This window comes from Schistocerca piceifrons, chromosome 2, assembly GCF_021461385.2.
Source record: "Schistocerca piceifrons isolate TAMUIC-IGC-003096 chromosome 2, iqSchPice1.1, whole genome shotgun sequence".
Classification (NCBI taxonomy): domain Eukaryota; kingdom Metazoa; phylum Arthropoda; class Insecta; order Orthoptera; family Acrididae; genus Schistocerca; species Schistocerca piceifrons.
The window spans coordinates 452,254,107-452,273,795 of record NC_060139.1 but is presented as its reverse complement, the minus strand read 5'-3'; the positions used below and the strand labels follow the sequence as shown (position 1 = coordinate 452,273,795).

Genomic DNA, 19,689 nt, shown 5'->3' with positions numbered 1-19,689 from the left:
TATACCTAGATGCAAGACCTGTCCCATACATCCTCCTACTATCACCTAGTCCAGCAGGTCACTAACATCACCTATCCCATAAAAAGCAGGGGTACCTGTGAAACCAGTCATATGGTCTGCAAGCTAAGCTACAACCACTGTGCTGCATTCTATGTAGGCATGACAACCAACAAACTGTCTGTCCACATGAGTGGCCACCGACAAACTGTGGCCAAAAAAACAAGTGGACCACCCTGTAGCTGAACACACTGCCAAACATGATACCCCTCACTTCAGTGACTGCTTCATAGCCTATGCCATATGGATCCTTACCCCCAACACCAGCTTTTCTGAATTGTGCAGGTAGGAGCTTTCCCTGCAATACATCCTATGTTCCTGTAACCCTCCTGGCCTCAACCTTCGTTAGTCACTGTCCCATTCCAGCACTACACTGCTGTCATTTCACTGCCACACCCAGTCTTTCAATTTATTTTTATTTTTCTCCTTTCTGCTGCTTCCTCCCTCCCCTCCCCAACTTCTCTCCTGCCCTCTGTTTAAACTGCAGCACTTCACTGCCTGCCACTCCCATCGTATTATCCCTCCCCCGTCCCTGCCCCAGCCTCCTCCTTACCCCCACGCAGTTGCCATTCCTGTCATGCACTGGTGCTGCTGCTTGCAGTGTGGTTTCAGTTGCCTGAGACTGCAGGTGTGTGTGTGTGTGTGTGTGTGTTGTTAATGGCCTGAATGGCCAAAAGCTATAATTTCGTGCATCCTTTTGTTGTGCTTATCACGACTTAGCATCTCTGCTTTATGGTGAGTTGCAACTTTCCTTCTCTAATAATGTAACAAAAAATATTGTCACATATTTCCATGACAGCAATATAGAGAACAAGACTAAAAGACTGTTTTTAAAGCAGTTTCTGAATTCAAACCCAGAACCTGGGACAGTTTGATCATTGGTTAAAGATTTTAACCTTAGGCTGTTACATTGTAACGCCAGGAGAAACTCGGTTCTCACTTTACCTAGACTACCAGTTCATCCAGTCAATATGCTACCATCCCACATGGGTGCATACTGCATGAGAGGACTGATTAAGTAGTTTCAAAACTGCATTTATTACATTAAATTTACAGTTATGAATAATTCATCAAATGAAAAAGAAACTCGCCATTTTTTCTTTAAAGTGTTAAATTTGAGCACCATTCAGCACTTGACACACATTGATTTGATGGGCGACTTCTTCTCAAACCTTAATAAATCAGCTGGTAGTGGAGGCACATATACATGGTCCTGTATGTATGATCTCACAAAGGTAAAACTGCATGGTGTCAGATCAGGTGAGCATAGAGCCCTTGTGAAACGAGCCCTGTCACCTGGCCTCTTGCAGCCAACCTAGCGGTCAGATACATCGTTATTAAATCAATCTTGTCCACCATCTCGCTGCCAAATAAAATTCAGTGGTTCAGCTTCATCCAATTGGAGGAGGAGCCATAATTGTAGCCCATCAAGATGAAAAACACTAGTTACAGTTGCTTCACTGAAAAAGAAAGGCTCCAAAATTTTCTGCTGGGATATGGCACAAAAATTTAGGGAAGACTCATTTCAACCGTACTATCTTATGGGTATTACATTAAGTTCAAAACAAAGCATTTATAGTATTTTATTTATGGAAAGCCATTTGTCAATTTACTTACATTGGTATTAATGAAATTCTTGTTTGAGCGAAAAGTGTAGTATATTTTTCACATGACTGTGAACAATTGACCTGTCTTGGTAACATATTGCAGGCTTATTTCTGTGACCAGTGTGAAACAGCAATGTCTATTTTCAATCTTTTGCTGAGTTGTCCACCATCTCATTGGTATTTTCAAGGCTAGTTTAATAACCGCCCATTTTAGGAATAAAGATACCATTTTTTTGCAAATCAAATTATTTTCCTTTCTTTTTTCAGAATACTCCTATTTTAGGAATATATACTTTCCTCCATGTCTCTCTCTCTCTCTCTCTCTCTCTCTCTCTCTCTCTCTCTCTCTCTCTCTCTCTCTCTCACACACACACACACACACACACACACACACACACACACACACACACACACACACACACACACACTCACACTCTGTTATATAGGTGTATGTCAACAATGAATAAAGTATTTGAGTGCACTCATTTTCAGATCCAAAAGCAAAAAATGTGTCCCAGTTAATGGTACTGAGCTTTACACTTATCACAAAAAACCACATAGCACAACTCACTGAAATGGGTGGGTAGATAGATTCAAAATAAACCCTAAGTCAGTGTCATTTTGGTATTAATATAGTCTGACACCGGCTTGCATTAACAAGTCATCAAACGCTTGTATAACACTCTTTCAAACTAGTTTCAAAGAGCCTTAATCAACAAAAATTTCTGTGGTCAGTAACTTCATTGTTATTTAACAACTGTTGAATAGTGGAACTTTTTTCTACACTTGATGCAAAAGTGGAATTCTTTCAGGCATAATCATCTTAAGTTTTTGATTATCGTCAGCTTGAACTGGTGTAGATTTTTCAGTGTGTGAATCTTTTGACTTTCATATTGTCATCTTGCTGCAAGGTTACATCTATAACTGAATAGATGATCAGTGTTAGCCTTTTTTATATTGACAATAGTTGTCAAAGAAAACTTTTTATCCCACCTCTTATTTAGTATCACTAGACCTTTAGGAGCCCATATGACTTAAGCCAGCAATATGCCTCATTTCCTACTTTATTGGGACTGCACTGGCTATGTACTGCCACCCCCCATCATCCAGAAGCTTCTATATAATTTTAAAAAAAGAAAAATGGGCAAAAGGAGTGCTAGTTCACAAAATAATTCCAATATATAAATATTTATGGAAAATGAAATTTATTCTCACTTGCATTGTAGCAGCTCTAAGTCTATTGCGATAACACATGCATTATATCAATGTATAAAATTCTGAGTCTGGCATGTAAATACTGTGAGTTTTATGTTCTACGTGGCATTAAAAATGAGTCATCAGCAGCAACAATGGCCAGTATTAAAGTATCATAACATAGTTTGCTGAAATAAGCTAAAATCTCACTCCAGTTTTTGGTATTAGCAGGGTGTATACGACCCGGGAGATCCGGGAAAAACCCAGGAATTTTTTCATCCGGGAGAAAACGGGGGGAAAAACCCGGAATATTTTTATAATTCCGGGAATTTTTCATTGTTTTAGTTTTCAGTTAAATGTTTGTAATTTTGACTGGTAAGAACCAATACTTTAACAAAGGATATTACTGTATCCCACTACTGCAGAATAATAATTCCACAATAAAACATAAACGAGAGAAAAAAATGAAAATAACGTAAATTGCATAGGAAATGCGCCACATACGACGACACACACATTGCTCATGCAAGCGTCTGCCAGTTGAAAATGTGTCAAAGGCTTGAGGAAGACTATGCAGTGCTTCATTACAACAAATTGCCTCCAGTGAGCGTGAAGTCGCAACTGTTTACATTCGATTTGTTTTAGCAGTTACGCGCAGACTCATGCGCATGCACAGTTGAGTCACATTTGAGTAGTAGATTCTCCCACTTCTGGCAACAGGAATGTAGCTGTTGGCTGTGCAAACAGTCACAGCAAGCAGCTAGATGCTACCGGGAGAAGGGGTTGCCAAATTCATATTCTTGAGGAAAAAAACTTGTTTCACAAAGCGCCTAGCATCCAACGCACGTTTGCCTACCAATTATTCATATGATTTTGAAACACTTCCCTGTTAGTTTTTGAACATTTTTGAACACATGTTAAGTTGATTTCTGAATGAATCATAAGTTGACTTTTGAATGCAAGCATAGTGTACGTGATGTCTCTGTCAGGAGAATCCTCGTCACATCTAGAAATAAACTTTCCGCAGACAAAAGGGGACGGTGCTATACGAGCCAAGGGAGTAAAGCCTAACGGGTGAATGCCAATCACTGTCTGATTATGTGGTTGATTGGATTTGCGAAAGATCAGCATTGTTATAATTACTAGCGAAATCCATAGATTCAGATTACCAGAATGGAAATGATGACTGACAGGAATAACAGGTGTGAAAGATTATCTTCTCGGTATATCCAAGAAAATGAAATATTGACAGAAAATTTTTGGCCGGATCGCTACACTAGTAAGGACCAGTAGTATAGTCCCTGGCTAGCAGCCGTGCAAGTTCTCTTCTGTAATGCGGAAAACGTGTTGTTCAAACACGTAATAACGCCTAACTGGGAAATTACGCAGGATAACTAAACCTGTGGTTCTGGCAGGGCTAGTGAAGTTAATTGGGGAACAAATTTTGACAGTGGCAGAAATAGCTACAGAATTGGTGATGACAAGATTGTTTGTTAGAACGAGGGAGGGGAAGAAATGAAGATATCACACAAATTATGGAAGAATAAGACGATTCCAAATTTGTATAAAAATTTCGTAATACTACTTTTCGATCTCATGCTTGAGAAGCAGGTGCGTATGAATGAAATGTGAAACTATTTCCTAACATAAAGCTTTTTGCTTGTAGTAGGCCTATTAGGCATTTGATATTGGTACGTATTGGATTATATTCTGTCGTGTTATAAAAATGGCCATTTGCACCAAAACAGTCTCCTTTATTTGGTGTGTTACAAAATTGCTGCGATATTAGAAAAGCCTATTTTGTTTTATCTAGCAGACAGGGACAAAATAGACGTAATCAGCTCGAGAAACAACATCAGTCTTGGGTATTCACCCTTTATCATGCCACCCATGCACCTCACGACACAGGCTTTTTAATTGTCCTATATGCTCAGATTTTCTCAGTTCCCTTCAGAGCCTCGGTGTGCTGTACACAGTCCACCCCTTAGTGCAACGGGTCCAAGAAAGTTTCCACTTGCTCGCTGTTGAGGGAGTCACTGTGATGTTCATATGGGTTCCTGGTCACGTCGATCTGATGGGAAATGAGGCTGCTGAAGCTGCTGCCAAGGCTGCCGCCCTCCTATCTCAGCCAGCTAGCTATCCGTGTTGCCATCTGTTAGCAGGTGGTGTCACTTGGGCATCACCACTGGTCTTCTCTTGACGAGGACAAGTTCCGGGAATTTAAGCCTCTCCCAACAGCTTGGCTGACCTCCCTCAGCCGTCTTGTCGTGAGGATATCATTTTAGCGTGTGTGCGTATGGGCACTTGTCTTTTTAGGTAAAATTCAGTCATCAGTTGCACTGGTAGGAAATTTATTTTGCTTTGCTGGTTTCAGCAGATTAATCTGTCATGTTCAGAAGTTTAATATTGGTTTAGGAGATGTAAATATCATTGTAGGAGCATAATTCCATGACATGTCAAAAATACACACATTGTATGAGATGATTATAAACACATTGATAATTTACAGTGAATTAATCACATTTATGTACATAGTCAAGTTGCTCTAGTAAATCATGCCACTTTGTGCAGATATTAAAGAACACATCAACATCTGGATAACCTTCACATAGTTCATGTCATTTCTTGATGTGCCTGCATGTTAGGCATATAACTTCACGAACCTGTGTGAAACTTGGTCACAAGCCAAACATTGGGTAATTTTGTGAAATCGGTCAGTGAATTGTTTATTTGGATTGAAGTGGTATGGCAGATAGTATCTATGGAACCCATCCAAAACCTTTCAGGTTCGATCACATAACATGCATGAGCTCCCACATTTCTTGATGACTTCACAAAATGACTTTCTGTTGCCTGCATATGTGTGTGACTTTCAGCACAAAGTAATGTATACGTTATATGCCCAATGTTGGAAGTAGAATTATTTTCTGTGTTTGATTTAAGTTCAAAATGTGATATGCATCTAGTGCGTATATCTTGAGGGCTACTTTCAGCCTGGAATAACTGCTGCTAGTTAATATGAAGTTGTTACAATCTTACATTGTCGCCCAAGATATTTGATTTTAGCTTCATGAACTGTTATTACAGGGCTTATCTTCTACAAGTGATGGAACAAAACTTTGCCAGTTATATACATTGTTATGAAAATAAATTCCCTATCTGTGTAAATAGTTATGAAAGTAGTGTAATACATGCCTACCTTAGAAATTTGTTTGAAAATGATGTCTTATTTTTAAGAATGACTTAATAGATTTATTTATATGATAAAATAATAAGAAATGGCTTACATTTAGTATGTATTCAGTACTTAATTGCACTTTTTTTCTTTAAAATGACTATTTGGTTGTAAAAATAATACTGCATTGTTAAAAATCTGTGACACTGAAACTGTTAATAGACTATCTTGGCCCTTCAACTTTTTAAGAGAGCTGCATCAACCTCTAGTTTTATATTAAAGCTCTTTTCTGTTCCACATTTTATACTAATATGAATAATACATTTTACTGTTTCGTAATTATTCAGCTCAACAGCTATAAAATTAAATAATGAATATGTGCATTTACAGAGCCAAAGCTCTCTTATTGATAACCAGTTATCTTCAGTATTAGTGAATTGACATTACACTGGAATATGGATTAAGCATTGTAGTTCGAAACGATTTCCAACTGTATTAATTTTTATTGGCTGTAGATCATCTTAATTACTTATAGTAAACATCAGGACAATTACCGACGCATAAAGCATCTCTGCTGCTTGCAAAAAGTTTGTCATTCGAGTATGTTCTGATTTAAACCAAAGGAAAGAATCTGTGTGATTTTTAAAACTGGATTCTTATTGCAAAAATACTTTTGTAATTAAAAGAATATAATCTGTTCTAAGTAGAGAATTTAGCATATGTAAGTATTTTGCCAGTAACATGCATTTTTTGTATCCTGCAGTGCGACATACAGGGGAGGCATCATTGGTAGCTAATGAAGGTAGGCACCCAGTTATATATCTTTTTCCCTATGGTGCATTGTCTGTGGTGTGAAATTAAAACTTTTAATAATCAGATCCAGCTGCAAGTATATTGACATTCATTATGTACAGAAAATCTGTGATGCTCCTGTAGTCATTCATATCTCTGTTGCAAAATCTCAATCGACAATGAGACATACAAGAGAAGCACTCAGTTGCTTGAGGTTAAAAACTATTTTGAAAGAGTGTGTGCATCTTTGGACTACTCATCTCTTTGTGTGTGTGTGTGTGTGTGTGTGTGTGTGTGTGTGTGTGTGTGTGTGTTCGGGGAAGGGGGGGGGTTACTGGGTTAAGTAGGTATTTGCAACCTCCACCAGCTTTCGAAATATCCAAGCCAACTGGTTAATTAATGTAGTCTCTTTCTCTTTTGATTGTTAGTATCCTGATATGGCAAGATTGTGAACTTTTGAAGTGACCAGTGATGTAGAATTGTGATGTATTCCATTCTGTTTAATTATGGCAGATGGAGCAAATTATTCAAATGTTCAAATCTCCTTTGCAATAAAAGTTGGGAGGGCGGAAGGGTGGGATTAAAATATAAAGTAATAAGAGAGAGATGTTATGTAGCTAAAATCACTATAACAGAAGGAAGAGCTGGTGCAGTAGTAGGTATACATTTATAGCCAACAAGCTGAATGAAGTGGAAGTGCAGTGTCCTCACGAACTGTAAACACGCAAGTGGAGCAACTAGATTACAAACTAGGAACTGCATGAGTTGGAAGCCAGCCAGGTGGCTGCTCTTCAGCAATGGAAGTATGAATGACATGTAGGGGAATGAGAGCAAGGAGGTTAAATATGTAGGGAACCTTATGTATTAATATGAATGAATAGGAGGGGGGAGAGGGAAGAGGTAAAAGAGGAAATGAGTGATGTAAGGGTCTTGTAAGAGAGAGAGAATGTTACACGAAAGGTAAAGGAATTTGTTGTGTTAGATAAAAATTTTGACCTGGGAAGAATGGAAAGAAAGGTGCCATAAGTGTTGAAAGAAAGGGAGCTGGGAAACCAATTGGTTTTAATGAGGAAATAGGATAAGAGTGGGGGGCAGAAAGATTTCATTTTGGGAAGACAGCAGATGACGTAGTATCGCAGAGTTAGATTTTTGTAATCAGTTGCTTGTTGCGACGGTGGTCTGCAGACCGTTTCACAAGCTTGGAAATTTCTAATTCTTCCAGAAGTGAAAGTCCTTTTTTCCCTTTGGGGCCAGTGTGGAGCATTTGCGACTTATTTAGAGGATGATGATTATACTTGGTTCTCTTGAGTTGTTTTTGACAGTGCCCGTACTAATTAAAAGGTGTTCTTGATATCTGGTTTTAAGGGCTTGATCAGTTTGACCAGACTGTAAGCACCGGAGTGTGTAGGTGCTGAAGGACAATATAGGTCTTTCAACAATCATTTGTTGTGATAGAAACATGTTGGGCCTGATCGTTAATTGTGAAAGCTATCTTCATGTGATGACTTTTAAGAAGGCTGGCAATTCTGTAAGAGAGGTCTCCCAGAAAAGATGAAGGGACATAGATGGGCTCAGAAGTACTCGCCCTGAGGTTGAGGAGGTGCTATTTTTAGAGGGTTTCTTCTTCTTTTTTTTTTTTTTTTTTTTTTTTTTTTTTTTTAACTTGTGCATTCAGTGTACCAGACTAGAATGGTAAACGTTGGTTCTATCACTGTGTCAAATTTGAGCACTCTTGTTAAAAATAGTTTCTACGTATAAGGGAAGGTCACATAAACCATCAACCATAGAAGAAAAGAAGCTTCTTTTGTAACTGAAAGGTAGGTTGGCAAGATGTCAAACAGATGGTTGTCACTGGTTCTGGGCTTTCTATAAATGCCAAATGTGATTTGGTTATTGGATAAAGTGAATGTTAGATACAAATAGTTGATGGAGCACTCAGTTGACAAAAGTTAGTGGGTGAAAAGACATCTGGATGAAAATGGAAAAAAATCATCTACGAGTAGGTGTAAGTCATCCGTGCACACATTCACTATAATAAAAATATCGTTCACATTTGTGCAGTAAAAAAGCATTTTCTTGCAGAGGGCGGAAGCTTGCTTAGAATAAGTTTTTGAGGGGACTGACAGATATATCTCCTAAACACCCTAAGAGCCCCTTGCCCATTACAAGGCCATCTATTTCTTTAAGCATGTTGCTGTTAAAAGAAAAATAATTGTATGAGGTAATGAGACAGAGGAGAAAGATCAGTTTGCATATTTCTTCTGGACTTAATTTGCCTTTTCTGGGCATGTCAAAAATATCTGTTCTCTCTTGAACAAGAACATCAGTTTAAAGGTTAGGTATGTCAAAGGAAGACAATTTCTGGGCATGTCAAAAATATCTGTTGTCTCTTGAACAAGAACATCAGTTTAAAGGTTTTGTATGTCAAAGGAAGACAGGTTGTTTAGCAGACTCCTGGTCTCCAGTAGCTCATTATTGAGTAATAGTGTTACTGTTGAATAGTAGTGTTACTGTTGTCAATAGCAAGTACAGTGAGAGAATGGAATAAGTTTGTTTCCAAACAAGACACATAGTATATACCATTGGCATTGGCACAAAATGTAGTTACTCTGTTATGAGTGGGGGAGACCATTCAGAAAATACCTGCATCTACGCTTACACTCCACAAACCACTGTGAATTATGTGGCAGAGACCATGCACAATAAGTAAAAGGTAAGTGTAGAAAATTTTTTTGGGCAAAGTTCTGGAATTTTTGAACAGATCTCATAAAAGGATTAAATTGAGACACTTGTCCTGGGTGTTTCTTTTCTCATAACAATCTCCAAAATTTTGCCTGTAGAGTTAAGAGTTGATTCAGCTTAGAGACGGTAGCATATATTGTAAAGGAACTGTGGAGATTATCAACATGTCTTAATTGTTGTGATATTTGCTGATGTTTATTAAAACATTTAGTAAAACAGTTACTGCCTGATTAGAGTGTAACCGAAGAATTGTGTCTGCTTGTGTAGCATTGGGGAAAAAACATGACAATCAGATTTGGTAGTGGACTAAAGATAATGAAGACAGTTGCTCAGTAGCAAACTTATTTTCTTAGACTTAAAAAAAATCTGTTCTTCCATATACTTTCTTGCCCATCTCCACAGGCATCACTTTGCATTACAGACCCTTTTGTGAATCAGTCTTGGTGTGTGACAGAAAAGAGGTTCTTGAAGATATAAGATTCTTGTAATGTTCATTACCAATATGAATTTAAGATCTTGTGCAAGTTTTTTAGTGACTAGACTTAGATACAAAAGTTTCTGATTCGTCATTATTAATATAACAATCTAAAGATATCTCACTATATTGTACTTGTTTTCGACCGTAGAAATGTAATTTCAAGCCAATAATGTGTTCTTAAACTGTATGTATACTTCTACATCAAACAAGACATTCCAGCATTGTCACTATTGATAATCACATCCAACAATAATTTATACTTGACATTTTTGTAAAGTCATGGTTTTACAAAATCCTGTCTTCATTTAAGTAGTCTAAAGTATAATCAGTGTTTGGGAGAAAACATATATCTTTCATAGTAACATTTTTCACACTCTAAATTGCAAGATGACATCAGTACCCATCCTGTTCCTCACAAAAAATAAAGTATTCCTTCTGAGATAGTTGAATAATCCCAGCATGTAGCATTTTGTGTACTGCTTTCTGAATTGTGATGCTCCATTAGCATACTCTTTGGCAGTCTACTGGCATCACTTGAATGTATTGACTGTTATCATTGTCTCTCTTATAAAAGAACTGAAAATAAAGCTTAACCACCTCTTAAAATGAGCAGTTAATTCACCCTCCCCCCATCCACCTCATAGTGAACAACATTCAACTCCTCTGGCAGGTGCAAGGGTGAGCATGCTGGTGTCATATTCCTTCTCTGTGCACTTGTCCCTCCGTACCAGCTGTCAACATCCATTCTCCCCAACCCTACCCCCTTTCTCTTCTCACCCAGTTCACCTTACACAGCCCCTTATCCAAGTTAACTAAAAGCTTAAAAAAGATTTCCAGTATGTAGTTGATCAGTATTTCTCACTAGAGTATAGTTTCTGACTACTGCTAAATACACTATATCCACTGACATTGAATTTTGTCATTGCAGTACTATGTGGGCATTACTACCAAGATAATTAGTAGCTCTGTTGGTAACGATACAGCCTGTAAATGCAGAGAGACTAAGTTGAGTGTTCCGAGCACACATTTTTAATGTCGGTGAAATTTTTCATAATCGCACACTCTTAGTACTAAGTGTTCGTTCCAGTGCTAGTAAGAACTAGTCTCCCCCCCCCCCCCCCACTACAACATCAGCAAGAAAACTTCTTGATAAAGAGATACAGACTTTGTTGTTAACGATATGCTGATACTTCTTTAGGTATTCTTTTCCTTTTTTGTGGTGCAACTGAATATATAACTATTTTTTCAGATCGTGAGCTCTTCAAAGAGTCTTTTTCTTAAATTTGTTTCAGAAACTAATTCTCATGATGGAGGAGAAAGCGGTGGTCGAAGTTCCAAAGTATGGGACAATGAAGAAGACTCTGTTGCTTATTCTTGGTCATTCTTCCACATCATGTTTGCTCTGGCTACACTTTATGTCATGATGACTCTAACAAACTGGTATTCGTAAGTATTTGACAGAATGTTTCAACACCACATGAATTATTTATGTTCACTGTGAGTAAATCGTATTTGCACTCTTCACTGACTATCTTCACTTTACTGTTTTACAGCTGTTGTTGCTATTTGCACCAATATTTGACCAGTTGACAGCTACAGTTGAAGCTTGGCTGTCAGTCCGTTTAAATTACATACTCATAATATTGCATTATTTGTGTGGCTTCTTTTTCCCACACCATTTGAATAATTGATCCCAGTATCTGATAGCTCTGACTTGTTTCTTCCTTCTCTTTTGCCTCTGGTTTCATATGAGATATTCTTTTCCAGACTCAGAACTACTTCATGCATGAATGTTTAATGTTGCTGTAAGTCCTGATTGGCATAATGGAATCAAGTTGATTGCTTCCGAAGTAGATTTTTTTTCGTCAGCAAACAGAATACTAGTCCCAAAGTGTTGACAGCAGGTGAAATAAAGCAGTTCATCACATAAATGTTGCCAGGAAAAATGCAACCAACAAGAGAAAATACACTTGGAATGAAGAGAAAAAAAATCATAAAACATAAAGGAGAGAGAGAAGCTAATACATGGCAGAAGTTTGATCTAGACAGATAGTATCAGAAAGTAGATACCATCTGTAAAACGGAGTTACGGAAAGTTTCTTTCCATCTGTGTAGAGAAGCATTACGGAATAATATTTGAGTGTTTAGAAAAGAAGGCACAGTTTGTCCATGATAATTTTGCCCTCTATGCAGGGGCTTTTGGGAGTGGCATGAGGCCAATTCTTGCCCCAGCACGGGGACTGCTAGGAGGGAGGAGTGGTGAAAGGGAAGTGGCATAGATTCCTTCCCTCAGAGACAAATGAAAATCTTCCTGCTAATGCTAATTTTCTCCACTACTGGCAGCACCAGTAAAAAGGGTCAATTTATTGTGGATTCACTGTAGTTAAACATTGTCTGAAAGCACCAATTACTAATGAGTCTTATACATTGTATAGAATCAGTGATTAGCAGTCGAGGTTTCACAAATGTAAATTGCCAGAGGATTTGGTAAGCTGAACTGGTTCACACAGACAGACATTTGACGACAATCTGTGAAAACACACCACATGTCATAAAGAAAGCGTGTAAACCGTCTGAGGATGAATCACAATGATTCGAAACCGGTAACGATTTCCTTTGAATAAAGGAACTGAAAGTAAATTTGTGACTGGGTGCTATCCTAACACAATCAACATTTGTCTTCAAACAACAGTCACGGTCTCCATCATGTCATCATATGACAAAATTGCAAATATATTGTTTGAATGAGTACAAGTATTTCTGGTGCTTTTTACAATCTGTTTTGGCACTCCTTGTTTTTGTGGCTACTTGAGATACAGCATCTGGAGCCACTATATGGTTGTTTTGAAGACTGTAATATTGAGATGTGGTGACTGGTAGCCAGGGAATATGCAACAATTAGTCCTCATACTCAAAAAATCAATCCTGGATGATGGTAGCTGAGTGAAATGGTGCCCTATCATCTTGAAACACAGCATCTCCATTGTGGAACAAACACTGTACCATGAGATGGCTCTGACTAGCCAAAATGGTTACATAATCCTTGGCAGTAATGCAGCCTTGCAGGTAACCATGGGCCCTACAGAATACCATGATACGGCTACCAAGTCACCACCATGTTTCATTCTTGCGACGTAAACTAAGCCTGAAATTGGACCAATTTGAAATAACTCATTTGACAAAATAATTTTCTTCCATTGCTCCAAGTTCAGGTTTTATGGCTTCAGCACCATGTTTTCATGTTACGGGCATTTGCATCACTGATGAGTGGTTTTGATATTTCAGCTTGCTCTGCAATTCCATTCTTACGGCGCTCCCTTCATGTTAGTTTGATGGTGACAGGGTTTGTAAGTGTGGCATTCAGTTCTACAGTGACTTTTTGCAGCTGTCATTCTCATATATCTCATGACAGTCCTCTTCAATGATCATCTGTCACAGTCATTCGAGATGCATTTTTGTCCGTGTTTTGATTTAGCAGATGATGTTTTCCACTTTCCCTGTAACTGGTATAAATCTTTGACATTGCCTGTTGAAACACCAGCCATTTTGGCTGCCTTGGATACAGAAGCACCCACTATACAAATATCAACAATTTACCTAGCTTCAAATTCACTTGGCTTGATCATAATGTACTCAAAACTACACAGAGTGCTGTTCTGACCAAGACTAACACTTGCAACATATTGAGAACATCGTACAGGTGCTGTTCAGGTCAAAAACCCAAGTGCAATTTGTGGGTTTGGCTAGTGACTGTATTTATGTTCAAGCATGCAGTCCTGTGATGTTTCCATATTTTTGTACAACCCCTGTATTTCACAAGAATATTTGCTATGACGTACATTTTCCTCTCAGAAAACACAGAAGGAATCAAAAGTGCGGTCTCAAAATATCTGACCACAACAAAATTACATTTAGATGTGTTAATTCGCCAACCAAATTCATATTAACATACTTTAGTAGCAGATGGCAAGTTAAAAGTACATGATAATATACAGAGGGTCCTGCATCTCCCTATAATGTAAAAAAAATTAAGGCAATGGCAACTAACAAACTGTTTTATGCTTAATTTTTGTAGATTCTCTCTTAAAACATGTTAGAGTTATACAGATTTGAAGAGAGGGAACTTGCTGAAGGTAACACAAATGTGCTAAAACAAGTTTGGATCTGTTTGAAAAAAGTGTTTTCCGTAACACACATACCTTATATCCAACAATTTCTACCAATCATATTTTTGTAGAATAGGAGAAAGACCTTCATAAGGTTGTGAATTTGATATTCTTTAAGGAATGCTAGATCACAAAACACATGAGAGGTCTCTGAGAAAAATGAATGTCATTTGGAGAAAGTCTTATTGTGGCTGCTTGTCAGTTTTCTGTCAACATTAGCGAGAAGAGTTCCTAAATTTAAATTGGTGCTTAGTGCAGTGTTATGCAATGTATCGGAATGGGATGTAGTGCTCACAATTTGTTGGGGAGGTTCTCCATTGTAGGGCCAGAAATCTGCCTACTGCAAGGCAAAATGACAATATATATAAATAAGTAAATAAATAAATAAATAAATACATGGTCGCAATAACTGTTGAAAAACAAATTGAAAACTTATGTAAAGTATAACATTATGGAAGTACAGCATGATTATAACTTGTTTTAGATTCAAGGTAATGTTCTTCATGTAATAAATATAATATGAAAACTAAGTCTAGAAGTGCCACAGTGTGACTGTACTTTGCTGTATCATGCACTATGCTAGTGGCAACAAAATTGCTACCAATATAGCTAAACCACAGGGCTGGGATCACCAGCCAGAGTGGCAGTGCTTTGAAGTCCTCAACAGTGCACTTCCATGTCTGGATGGCACAAATAATGCTGTTCACTCTTCGACTTATCTTAGAAGGAAGATTAAGGAAAGGCAAACCTACATTTCTAGCATTTGCATACTTAGAGAAAGCTTTTGACAATGTTGACTGGAATACTCTTTCAAATTCTGAAGGTGGCAGGGGTAAAATACAGGGAGCGAAAGGCTATTTACAATTTGTACAGAAACTAGATGCCAGTTACAAGAGTCGAGGGGCATGAAAGGGAAGCAGTGGTTAGGAAGGGAGCAAGACTGGGTTGTAGCCTATCCCCGATGTTATTCAATATGTATATTGAGCAAGCAGTAAAGGAAACAAAAGAAAAATTCGGAGTAGGTATTAAAATCCATGGAGAAGAAATAAAAAACTTTGAGGTTCGCCGATGACATTGTAATTCTGTCAGAGACAGCAAAGAACTTGGAAGAGCAGCTGAACAGAATGGACAGTGTCTTGAAAGGAGGATATAAGATGAACATCAACAAAAGAAAACGAGGATAATAGAATATAATCAAATTAAGTCAGATGATGCTGCGGGAATTAGATTAAGAAATGAGACACTTAAAGTAGTAAATGAGTTTTGCTATTTGGGGAGCAAAATAACGGATGATGGTAGAAGTAGAGAGGATATAAAATGTAGAGTGTCAATGGCAGGGAAAGTGTTTCTGAAGAAGAGAAATTTGTTAACATCGATTATAGATTTAAGTGTCAGGAAGTCTTCCTGGAAGATTAAAACTGTGCGCCCCGACCGAGACTCGAACTCGGGCCTTTGCCTTTCGCGGGCAAGTGCTCTACCAAGTGAGCTACCGAAGCACGACTCACGCCCGGTCCTCACAGCTTTACTTCTACCAGTATCTCGTCTCCTACCTTCCAAACTTTACAGAAGCTCTCCTGCGAACCTTGCAGAACTAGCACTCCTGAAAGAAAGGATACTGCGGAGACATGGCTTAGCCACAGCCTGGGGGATGTTTCCAGAATGAGATTTTCACTCTGCAGCGGAGTGTGCGCTGATATGAAACTTCCTGGCAGATTAAAACTGTGTGCCGGACCGAGACTCGAACTCGGGACCTTTGCCTTTCACGGGCAAGTCCTCTACCAACTGGGTTCGCAGGAGAGCTTCTGTAAAGTTTGGAAGGTAGGAGCTGAGAGACTGGCAGAAGTAAAGCTGTGAGGACCGGGCGTGAGTCGTGCTTTGGTAGCTCAGATGGTAGAGCACTTGCCCGCGAAAGGCAAAGGTCCCGAGTTCGAGTCTCGATCGGGCGCACAGTTTTAATCTGGCAGGAAGTTTCATATCAGCGCACACTCCGCTGCAGAGTGAAAATCTCATTCTGTCAGGAAGTCGTTTCTGAAAGTATTTGTATGGAGTGTAGCCATGTATGGAAGTGAAACATGGATGATAAATAGTTAGGACTAGAAGAGGATAGAAGCTTTTGAAATGTGGTGCTACAAAAGAATGCTGAAGATTAGATGGGTAGAGCACATAACTAATGAGGAGGTATTGAATAGAATTGGAGAGAAGAGGAGTTCGTGGCACAATTTGACAAGAAGAAGGGACCGGATGGTAGGACATGTTCTGAGGTGTCAAGGGATCACTAATTTAGCATTGGAGGGCAGCATGGAGGATAAAAATCATAGAGGGAGACCCAGAGATGAATACACTAAGGAGATTCAGAAGGATGGAGGTTGCAGTAAGTACTGGGAGATGAAGCAACTTGCACAGGATAGCGTAGCATGGAGAGCTGCATCTAACCAGTCTCAGGACTGAAGACAACAACAACAACAACAACAACTACTACTACTACTAGTATTTTCACTGCACACATGTACCAACTGATTCATTTAATTCATTGTAATGGCTGTTGGGCTTGCATCTAGCATGCAGAGTTTGTTACCATGTATAAATTTCAATTTTGTAGTATTTCAGTGACATCTGCTGCTGATCTTGGTATTTAGTGTACAAGACAGCAGTCTCCTTGTGGAGTGCTCCTGTTCCCAGTGCAACTCTTGTTGCTGGTGCAGCAATTGCTGACTTTTTAGCTGGCACTGATGCTGCAGCTGCTGCAGTTGGATCTTTCTTCTCTAGAGTAAGATATGACAGCAGATCTTCGGCATTTTCTTCTGAATCTGCCACATATTTGAGTTGTTAGTGGTCGCCACTACCATATATTTCACCTTCTTGGTAAACTGGACTGCAACAGCTGCAATTGTGAACTGGCAAATGCTGAAAGATTTGACCTAAAGTAACCCTAATGTAGTGGTCTTCTATGCAGAAAGTGGTGGTAGAAGACAGTGTGGTTGGTTTTAGACATCATAAAAATTTACTCAGATGGCTTTTCAGTGTTTCCAATGGAACTGCTTCCAGTACATGTAGATTTTGTACACAGCTGTTAACTGAACCATTGAAAAAAGCATTGGAGATGTTTATCCTTTGGAAAATGATACAGTCTGACAACAATCAGTTGGAGTGGCACTAGTTAAGGTCAAGAGGAGTTCTATCAGTGTACTATAGGCAAACCGAAACATGCTACAAGGGTCAGTGAGGATGAGGCAGTCTAGATCTGCTGTAAAACACACCTTTAGAAAACCAAAACACTGCACTGAGTGTTATGTTTGCAACCAGGGGAAGTGGATGGGAGAAAGGAAAAGGCATAAGGACAACAAGGTAAAAAGCATGAATAAGAGTTTAGAGAAAAATAACAACGCCCTTAGGGTATTAAAGAATTACTGATGTTACAGATCTTTTAGAATAATCCAAGCTATTATCATTAAAATCTGGCTTGGCAAAGTTAATATCAATAAATAAAAATTTTATGCAAATGCATGTAATTTGTGAAACTTCTCAGATGGCTGTATTTTTGTTACAGTCCTAACTCAAGCCTGGAGACACTTAATGCAAATGAAGCATCTGTGTGGGTCAAAGTAATATCTAGCTGGCTGTGCCTGGCCCTGTACACCTGGACACTGGTTGCGCCAATTTGTCTTCCTGACCGAGACTTCAGCTAAGTCAATAAATATACTTTTTCAGTCTCACCTTTGCAGATACTGATTTCTTTCATTGATGTTAATAGATTTATAATCAATGTGATGGTTTTTCACATACCTGTGTAGTAGTCACAGTTAGCTTCAGTGTCTTTTAATGAATCTAATATTTTTAAGACAGTTTTATTGTGGTGTAGTATGGGAAATGTATATAGGTGAAGAATGTTGTAAGTGTCTAATCCTTTTCAGTGCTGTGAACTAATACTGGATATTCACAATTAATAAGCTGAGCCTTGAGACTAAAAGTGTATCTCTCGATTATTTCATTACTGTACATAGTACTTGAGTTAGAAAAATCTACATAATTGTAGAAACAAGGAAATTATTTCCACTGTGATATTTTCATATTTATGTCATGAGTCTGATCTCTATAGATGTTTGTCATTTGCATTTGAATATTGTCGCATATAGAATTTGGATTTGATTGTTCCACAATTTAAGTTTTTATTGGATATATATCTCATTTGAAATATAGTGTAGTAATACATAGCTATTATATTATATTTTCATAAATATTCATGAAATAAAGTTATAAAATACCCTTATTCCAAAAGTACAATTAATTTATTGTATTAACTGTCAAGAATAACTCTCTGGCCTGTGTAAATTGTAAAAGCTTTATGATGTAGCATATTTGTAAACGATGTTGTAGAAAGTGAGCAAATGAAATGGTGGCTATGCTTCAGTTAATAATAGTCAGTATATAATCATATAAATTATGACGAATGTATAATTTTAGTCCTGTGGTATTACCACCACGGGGAAAAAACAGTAATAAAATATTGTGATATCACAAATTGTCTAACAAATTATTCCATTAATTACATATAAAAGACTCTCGAATGAGAGTCACAAGTTGCTTTTGCTAGTTCTGGCTTTATCTGATATGTTGTAAAAATAGTTTTTTAACTCAGGTGACATGTTCAGTGTTGTTGTACTTTAAAGTGAACTGCATTACAGATTCTTGTTGACACATTCTGAAAGAACGAACCTATTCACAATATATGTCCCACCTGCTTGAGTGTGAAAATAGTCTATTAATGTACCAGTACATGGTGATGAGCATAGTGTTGGGAACTGCTGAGTCACATTAGTTAAAGCAGCCTAAAAATGACAAAGGTGTGTCAAGACAAGTCTGTTCTAGTAGGGTCTCTCAGAAATTGTCTTGGATGAGGATACAAAACTGAGCAAGATGACATATTAGTTAGCACACTGGACTTGCATTTGGGAGGAAGATGGTTCAAGCTCACCTCAGTTCAGACTCGCCTCTGCCCATGAAGCTGCCCATGAAGATTTAGGTTTTTTGTGATTTCCCTAAATTGCTCGAAGCAAAATTCAGATATGGTGCTTTTGAAAGAACATAGCAGATTTCCTTCCCTATCCTCAATACAGTCTGAGATTGTACTTTGTCTCTAATGACCTTTATCGTTGACGACGTTAGACCCAATCTTCCTTCCTTCCATTTTGTGGAGACAAAAATTAGTCTTAACTCTTTCACTGCTCTGGGCATGTTAACGCGCGTGCCTTTGTGTTTGTCCTTGTGTGCTCTGAACGTGTTTACGCGCTCCACCAGTCCTTCTAGCTGGTACTCTGAATGTGTCTACTGGACTGGTGGCGTGCGTAAACATGTTCAGAGCACACAGGGACAGGTACAAAGGTGTGTGCGTTGACATGCCCAGAGCACGTAAAGGGTTAACTGTGCAGGTGGGAACTCTCCCTGCAATATATTCTGTGTTCCCGTAACCATCCTGGCTTC

General features: G+C 38.3%; 1 protein-coding gene across 2 annotated transcripts in view; it reads left to right on the top strand.

The window, feature by feature from the left end:
* Nucleotides 1-18,730, top strand: part of LOC124777017 (probable serine incorporator) — a 114,585-nt gene extending 95,855 nt beyond the window's left edge. The window contains exons 8-10 of one of the 2 annotated variants that reach the window (XM_047252269.1): nucleotides 6,797-6,835; nucleotides 11,338-11,491; nucleotides 17,759-18,730. In XM_047252269.1, coding sequence (XP_047108225.1) covers nucleotides 6,797-6,835; nucleotides 11,338-11,491; nucleotides 17,759-17,897 — 332 coding nt within the window. In that variant the 3' untranslated portion in view covers nucleotides 17,898-18,730. The remainder of the gene's footprint in view (nucleotides 1-6,796; nucleotides 6,836-11,337; nucleotides 11,492-17,758) is intronic. The other variant, XM_047252270.1, reaches the window with a different exon arrangement.
* Nucleotides 18,731-19,689: the final 959 nt, after the last annotated feature.